This window comes from Rhea americana, unplaced genomic scaffold, assembly GCF_003343005.1.
Source record: "Rhea americana isolate MKP2758 unplaced genomic scaffold, rheAme1 scaffold_295, whole genome shotgun sequence".
NCBI classification, from domain to species: domain Eukaryota; kingdom Metazoa; phylum Chordata; class Aves; order Rheiformes; family Rheidae; genus Rhea; species Rhea americana.
The window spans coordinates 584,849-593,070 of NW_028186418.1; the positions used below are offsets into that span (position 1 = coordinate 584,849).

At 67.5% G+C, this 8,222-nt stretch overlaps 1 protein-coding gene across 1 annotated transcript in view; it reads left to right on the forward strand.

Moving 5' to 3' along the window:
* The first annotated feature begins 1,075 nt into the window (after positions 1 to 1,075).
* Positions 1,076 to 8,222, forward strand: part of DPH1 (diphthamide biosynthesis 1) — a 23,256-nt gene continuing 16,109 nt past the window's right edge. The window contains 3 exon segments of the mRNA XM_085309294.1: positions 1,076 to 1,153; positions 2,735 to 2,887; positions 6,150 to 6,213. Coding sequence (XP_085165420.1) covers positions 1,099 to 1,153; positions 2,735 to 2,887; positions 6,150 to 6,213 — 272 coding nt within the window. The 5' untranslated portion in view covers positions 1,076 to 1,098.

Below are 8,222 nucleotides of genomic sequence, written 5' to 3' on the forward strand. Positions count from 1 at the left end.
TCTCCCGCCTCCCGTGGACAGTTCGTGAAAGTGCCGCTGCTCCGGTGCCGTGCGCCGCCCCCCCGCCGCCCCGCCGGGAAGCCGCGGGCCCACCGCGGGCTCCGCCGCCCCATCGGGGTCTCTGCTGCCTCCGGTTGGCCTCGCCGGGCCAGCGGCATCCCGGCCGCCCCCGCGGAGTCCCTCCAGCCTCCCCCTCCCTCTGCTCTCCACCGCCCTCTGCCTCACCGGGGTCTGCGATGCGGCCTGAGGACCCTGCTCTCCGCCCCGCCCCGCCGGGGTCCCCGCTGCCCTTTGCCGTCCCCTCCGTCCGGCCGCCCTTCTAGTCCTTCCTCTGCTCTTCGCTGCCGCCCCCCCGCCCCGATCCCGTCAGTCCCCGCCGCCCCATCGGGATCTCGCTGCTTCTTGGGTCCCTGCTGTCCCCCGGGGTCCTTGCTGCTCCTGTCCCCTCCCTCCCACAACCCCGTGATCCCCCTGCCCCAGGAGGGTCCCTGCTACCCCTGAGGGGTCAATTTTCTCCATCTCCTCTGCCTCACCGGGGATCCCGATTCCTCCGGAGGGCCCTGATGTCCACACCGCCCCCCTTGGCTGCCCGCTGCCCCGGGGCTCCTCCCACCCTGCGGGACCCAAGGACGGGGTTTCTTCCCCACAGAGGAGATTTATCCCCCCTCCCCCTTCCCGGGCCCCTCCCGGGTCCCCCGATGGGGCGGCCGTCACCATGGCAACCGCCTCGGTACTACAACGGAGCAGTTGGCGCCCGTCAGCCCCGGCTCCGGGAGCGCCGCGGCGACCCGCGAGGGAATGGTGGGGCATCGGCCCGGCCCGCCGCGGCAGCCCCGACAGCGCGGCCCTGGCACAGCCCGGTGCACAGCGCTGCGCCGCCTAGGCCTGGGGCCACCGGCTGCCGAGCGAGGAGCCGGGGCCGCGGCCGGGGCTGTGGAGCCTCGACCCGCGCCCCGCTGCGCCGTCCGCCCCGTCGGGGCCCGGCCGTGCGCGCCCGGGCTCGAGCTCTCGGTCGGCGGCTGCTCTGGCCTAGGCCCCCGCCGCCCGCGCGGGGCTCGGCTAGCGCTGCCTTTCCGGCCTCCACGTGGGTCTGTCGCCATGGCGGCCCCGGAGCGGCCGGCCGGGAGCGCGGCCCCTGCCGCCGCCGCCGCAGGTGGGCCGGGCCGGGCCGGGCCGGGCCGGGGGGGTCGGGGCCGCGCCTCCCTGGCCGCCGGGACACGGCCTTCCCCGGCGCTAGGCCGGGGCCGGAGGTCGGTGCATTCCCGCGAGGCCTTTTGGGCTGGTACCGGCGGGCCGGGCCGGTCCTGGGGGTCCGAGCGGGACCCGCGGTTACCCGACCGGGAGGCCGGATCTGCCCGGGGGTCCTGGTGCCGGCAGTGGAGAACCGGGCCGGTACCAGGAGTTGGTCCGACTAGGAGGCTTGTTCTGTACTGGGAAGCCAGGCTGGTACCAGGGACCCGGACCGGCACTGGGTACCGTTGCGGCCTGGAGGCCGGACCTGTGTGGGGGTCCTGGCGCCGGGGAAACGGGCTGGTACCGGTAGTTGGCCCCATCTTGGAGCCAGGCACCTGCTGAGGGCTCTAGTGCCGGGCCGGTAGCGGGGGCTGGAGCAGCGCTGCGGAGGGCCGAGCCGGTGCCGTTCCTGGTGTCGGGCCGGGGGTGTCGGGTGAGGCCCGTCCCGGGCCCCTCCGGCAGCTGTGCGGCCAGGAATAGCGCGCTGCCGGTGGCGAAGCGTCTCCCGGCCTCGCCTGCCTGCACCGCTGCCCTGCGCCCCTTCCCTGGCGGGTGACGTGGGCACCCGCTGCGCCTGGTATTTTGGGTGCTGCCTCGGCTTGGCTGGGTGCCCTGGCCGTGGGCTGGTGCCGGGGGAGCGGCCCCCGTYGGGGCTGGGCCCAGCTGGCCCGTTTGCGGCTCCCGCTGTGGGCCGTGCGGAGGGTTTGGTGGCTCATGTGCGCTGGTGCCGTGCAGCCTCGGGCTGACGCTTCGCAGGCTGGAAATAGTGAATAATCCCGCTGCTGTCACTCCCCCGCCGTACGGTGACTCCGCGGAGTGAGGGGGTGGATCCTGCTGGTGCTGCGCTGGTGGGGGCCGCGGGCCGCGATTGTGGGGTGCAGGGGCCTTCCCGGCTTGGGGACGGGCCCGGGTCTCCCACAGCCGGAGCCCTGCGGCATTGGGGGACGCTGAGGTGTCGACATGGGGCTGCTGGGGGCTCGCGTGTGACRCGATGGCTCGTGCTGGAGTGGGCACCAGCCCCAGCTGTGGCTCACTGCCCTCCCGGCAGGGTTGCCCTCTGCGAGGGGCGGGTTGCCCCCGGGCTGCACGCTCGGTGCCTGGGGTCYGTAGCAGGCTGCGGGGTGCGGGCTTCCAGCAGCCTCGGGACGCTCGTGGTTGAGCATTGCGGCTAGTCGTGCTTGACCTGGGGCTCAGCGCCCGGGCCCCGGCTGTGGGGAGCAGCACTGAGGCATTTTTGAAGTTACAGTGCTGCTTTCTTGGCACAAATGACTTTTCCCGCAAACTGAGCCCTAAACCTGGCCTGCTGCTGCCCTGGCTGTCCCAGGCACGGTGGTGGAGAGCAGAAACCCCTTCCCTTTTTTGTGCCTTGTTGTCCCCTGTCCTTGGGTGCTGTCGGGGCTACCCCGTGTCCCTTGGCAGCCAGGGGCACCCGGTGGGCCGTGGGATACAGGATGGGTTTCCTGCTCGTTCCTCTCTGTAAGACGCTCTGGTTTGCCCACAGCCCGAGGCCCCGTGCGGCGGGTGGCRAAGCAGGTCCCTGAGGAGATCCTCAACAACCAGGAGCTCCAGGAGGCCATCAAGGTCCTGCCCAGCAACTACAACTTTGAGATTCCCAAGACCGTGTGGAGGATTCGGCAGGCTCAGGCCAAGAAGGGTGAGTGCTGGCYGCACTGTGTGCCCCGAAGTGACGCTTCCCAGGAGCGAAGCGGGGTTGTGCCTGCGGCGTGCTGGGGGCTGCGGGGCTTCGGAGCAGCGCTGAGCTCCCCAGCTGCCGGTGGGGAGCTGCTCGGTGTGCGCGTGGCGCTGGGGCGCAGTCAGGCACAGGGCTGGTGCGTTCGGAGCCACGCTCCTGGGGGAAGATGCTGATTGTGCCAAGCTGTCAGTCAGGCCCGGGTGGCTGCTGTGCGCTGGTGTTTAGGATCTGTCTCAAGGAGCTCTCCCTCCTCTTGAGATGAGTTAATATATCTGTATCTCAGGATTATAATCGTATTGGACAGGACAGGTTGAGTTGCACGGACCTGTCAGCCTGCAGAGATGTGTCTGGGATGCTGGCCAGGTCTCTGCTGCTGCTCTCGCCTTTTCCTGTGCGTTCTGCCACGCTGCTGGAGCAGGGCTGTGCGCGGGGGGAAGCCCGCAGCACCTGGCGTGGGGCTTCGAGGGGCCGGAGGCCCTCGCCTGCCTCCAGGGTCGTTTGGGGAGAGAGGGATCAGCCGAGCTCCATCACGCTCCGGCCTTAACTGAACTTGTGGGTCCTCAGGAAGCTTCTCTGGCCCCAGGTGGGTGAGGAGCCGCTGGAGCAGATGCTGAGGTGCTGTGGGGCAGGCAGAGCACTGGGGGATGCAGGATCCGAGGCCATCCACACCCTGGGGCGCTCATCTGGCCACAGGCCGGCTCTCGGCCTGGGAGGAGAGCGGAGCATGGTGCCTCCCCTCTGTCCCCCCGTGCTGCCAGTGTCCCCGGTCCTCGCTGTGCCCGCGGTCAGGGCTGACACGCTGCGGCTCGCCAGGTCACGCGTCGCTGGGGGCTCTGGGCAGAGCCGGCGCCGGCTTCGAAGCGCTGCGTCCGCCCGGGAGTGTCGCCGCCAGCTGCCACCGAGCCTTTGGCGAGTTGTCAGAGGTTGGCAGGTGTCGCGGGGGGAAGCACCGGGAGACGCTCCCGTGACCCGGATCTCTCGCCGTGTGTCGCAGCCTGCCTCTGTGACCACGGGCAGGTCGCTGGCTCCGGCAGCCCCTGTTAGCGCTGCAGGGAGGCCAGGCAGCTCGGGCTGGGACGCCGGAGGCTGTGGGGCTGCTAGATCCGAGCTGGCGTTGCCTAGATGCTGCGCGAGGGGCCAGGCTGTCCGCGGGATGCGCGGAGGGGCTGTCCAGCCCGCGCTGCTCTGGCTTTCGTTAGCATGTTTTGCTGCTTGGCACCTCCTAATTAAATGTAAATATGCAGTTGGGATTTAGGCTTTAGAGCTGGGAGCTGAGCCCATCAGCCAGTCAGCCATGCCGGGATTTAAAATCTGCATGTGCAGAGCCCAGTCAGTGGCTCGTTGCTGGGGAACGCAGCCTCCCGCGTCGCGCCTGCATGGCTGGAGCGAGGGGAGCCGGGGGCCCGCTGCCAGCCCTGCCCTTCYCTGTCCGCTTCCCGCCCGCCCGGCGCGGGATTTGGGGTGGCTGGGCCGGGATCCGGGACGTCCCCCCCGTGGCCGCTCCCCGATGGGTGCGTGGCGAGCRCCCTGCCCGTGGAAAGCACCCCAGCTGCTTCGTGCTCCCCAGCCGCCCCCACCGCCTCGCCGGGGAGGGCAGATCTGTTTGCAGATCTGTTTGCTGGCGGGTGGCCCGGGGACGGGGAGCGGGGCGGACGGGTCCCTCTGTGGGGCCAGGAGGACTCCGGCCCCCTCGAGGGAGCCAGGCCGTGTTTCCCGCAGCCCTCACACCTGGGCACAGCATCCCAAGCAGTGTCAGGGCGTCTTCCTTGATTTCTGCTGTCTCCAGGCCTCCAGCGCGTTTCGGTAGCGCTCTTGGGACTGTTCTCTCCGCGAGCCAGCGGCAGGAGTGCGAGTGCAGCCCGAATGGTCCCGAAGGCCACGGGGCTGACGATGCCTGGGGACGGCAGGTCCCTGAAGCTGCTGCCTGGCCCAGCTGCTCCTGCCAGGATGAGCCAGGGCTGGTGAGCTGTGTTTAGCTTTCAAAGTGCTTTGCAGGTTGGAGCAGGGTGAGATTAGCCCAATTTGGTCCAGGTCTTTAAATAGCTTCGTGTTTGCCACGGGGACTGGCTTGGCAGCATGGGGATTTCAGTTGGAAAGGGATTTGGAGAGGGACATTTGGGTAAATATCGCTGGTGCTGGGATGTGTTAGTAGGATCTGGAGGTGAAATGACAGCGGGATTAATAGAAGTGACTGCGAGAGCAAAAGGTTCTGTTTTCCCCGGGTATGGCGGTGCCAGGTCACCGCTCGCCCATCTCACTGCCTCCAGCCCACCCGCCGTCCGCAGGCTGGGGCAGGCAGAGGGATGGCGCCGGGGTCACCGAACGAGGGGGAACCACGGGTGGCTCCCGGCCGGGTCCCCTGGAGCGGGCGCGTGGGGGGCCACGGGCTCGCAGCCCGGGGCTGTATCTCCCAGCCCCRAGCGAGCGGTGCAGAGGCAAAGGGATTGTTCAGAATCGTTCGGAGAGAACAAAATGGGAAACATCATTCTGCTATGAATAAATCCATGCTACGCACAAAGCTGTGTGCATTGCTGGCCACCCTCTCAAAAAATGGTAGAGAAGAAGCRAGGGGAGGTGCAGAGAAGGGCAACAAGGAACGATCAAAGGGTTGGAACAGCTTCTGTACAATGAGAGATTAAATAGATTTAGATCCTTTAGCTGGAAAAGAGACGAATGAAGGGGGATATGATAGAGGGATATAGAATTATGAATGATGCAGAGAGGTTGAATAGGCGATGATTATTCACTCTTTCTTGTAACAGGAGAACTAGGGGCACACATTTACATTATTAGGAGCAGGTTTAAAATAAACAGAAGAAAGTACCTTTTCCTGTGCAGCACATAATTAAAATCTAGAACTCATTACTGCAGGAAGCAGTGGAGACCAAAAGTGTCAATGGGTTCAAAAAGGGATTAGACGTGTTCACACAGGATGGGCTCAAACACGCAGGATAGATCTAGCCCAAGGCTGGACTGCACGTTCACAGGCTGCCTGGGCCTCCGAGGTTCGCGCTGTACTGCCTCTTTTTTGCGTCCTTTTGGCTAGTTCCTGCCTGAGGCCCTTTTCTGAGGGGKGGGTTGGTTGGGGCATTCCTGTGGCTGCCGTTTGTAACCTGGCGTGTTGTCTCCTGGTGCGTAATGGGGGCTGGTGCCAAGGTCCTGGCTTTGGAGCGTAAGCCTCCCATCCAGCCCATCCTAACCGCAGGGATGTTTCTCCTTCCAGTGGCCCTGCAGATGCCCGAAGGCCTCCTCATGTTTGCGTGCACCATTGCGGACATCGTTGAACGGTAAGAGAAGGGCTGGCTGCCCGGCTGCATTTCTGGGCTCCTCCCCGTGGGCTGGGGAGGGGATTGGGGCCGTTGCTGGCTGCAGGGGACGGGAGCGCCGTCGCAGGACTGCCTGGGCCTGGCCAAGGCGGTTTGGCCCGAGGCTGTTCTTGGGCAGGAGCAGCCTGGGCTTGGGACCTGCTCTGCTTGGGGCAGCGTGGAGGGTCAGGACGACCATCCTGGAGGCTGGTGGATGCTCAAAGGTGCCTCGCTGCGTGTCGCAGCCGTGCAAACGTCCCAGCTGGGGAGCGCTGGCCCTTCCGGCTTGCGCCTTGTCCTCGTGCTGTCCCTGCGGTGAGCTGACGGCGCAGCCGGCACTGCCTTGCCCAGGCTGCGCTGCGGCGCCGTGCCGTTCCTGCGCACAGCGGCACGCGCGAGGCCCTGGTGCGGGCTTTGATCTCGGCAGCAGCGACCTGGCTCCCAGCCGTGCCCGTGGGGACGGGTGGGGAGAGCGAAGGCACGGCCCCGCTGCGCTCCCCAGGACCGGGGGGGGTGCCGGCGGTTCCTGCTGGCTCGAACATCRCCCGTGCTGGGTTCGCACAGCCCCRGTGCGCGGCCAGCTCTGCTGTCTGGCTGCAGAGCCGTAGGGCGACAGTGACTTTCGCGGCGTGAGCACGGCCTGGTGCGTGAGCAGCGCTCGCCGCGGGGGTGGGTGGCCCCGGCTCGGCTGCCTTCGCGGGGAGACCTTGGCCGGAGCRCGGCCGGGTGAAGGCGACGCGTCTGCCCTGCCGCAGGCTGCCGAGGGCTCCGGCGCCGCAGGGCTCTGCTGCCTGTCCCGGGTGGCGCTGACCAGCACCGCGCCAGCCCGGCTCTCGCCGCTCGTCTCCGCTCCCCTCGGTGCGTTGTCTGGCGCTGCCGACAAGCTCAGCGTGTCCGGGCCCTCGCCTGGGTAATGGAGCCAGAGAGCAACCGTGTTAACAACCGCCTGACGCGAGCTCGGTGCCTGTGCGCTCGCCGCCGGAGCTCGGCCAGCGAGGGGGGGCAGCGGGGCTGCCGCAGAGGTCCCCTGCCCTCCTCCTCCTCCAGCCCCTGGGGCTGCCTGCTCGTGACCCTGCCACTCTGCATGGAGGTCCTCGGAGCAGCCCTCCTCCAGCTGAGGAGGCCTGAGGCCGTGGTGATGGCTCCCCTTACAACACAGGGGCCCTGCTGGCACTAGGGCCCCTGCACCCAAAGGAGGTGACCGCAGGCGTCTCTTGTCAGGGACCCCCCTACGCCAGCTGCCCCTCCCTTGCGGCTCCTTCCCTGATTTTTCTCTGCTGCTCGGCAGAAGCGGGAGGGGAGGATGAAGCAGGGAGGCGGTTTGAGGCGCTGAAGAGGAGCTCTCGGCTTTGCAGTGGCAGCGCATTCAGGCACCTTGCAGAAATTGGCCATAATCTCTTTACCGTCGTGCACGCCTCGCTCCGCGCCTGTAATCTTCCTCCCCACTGCGGCTGCCCCCTCCCCAGCCCCTCTCTGTTTTCGCACAGTGAATTAGTGCTAATAGCACCGTATACCTCGCCTGTGATCCGGGTCGCGGCACTCATTAGTATACTGTCTTCCCGGTGCGAGCAGGCTCAGCTTCCCCGCTGCCGCGAGCCGAGCAGCCGCCGCGGCTGTGCGGGGTGGGGGCCTGGCAGCTGGAGCACGGCGGCGGGGCGGGGTGGGGTGGGGGCTCTGCCCCCCGCGGCTCTGCCCCCCGCGGCTCTGCCGTCGTCTCCCGTGGGGCTCCGCGCGGGCTGCGTCCCTCCCGTAGGGCTGGGGTCAGGAGCGGTGGGAAGGGGGGAGCTGGCGGGGGGACGAATGTGGGGCGCGGGCGGCTCCGCGTGGGCCTGTCCCTTTAAGTGAAGCTGCCTCTTCTCCGGCTTTGGCACGGAGCCGCTTTCATGTCTCCGACTTCAAAGGCAGCGGATTAAGGGGCTCTTTTATCTGAATGAAACCTTAAGCCCCACTTCCCGTCATCCGCCGGGCGTCGGGATCCCCGCCGGACTCGG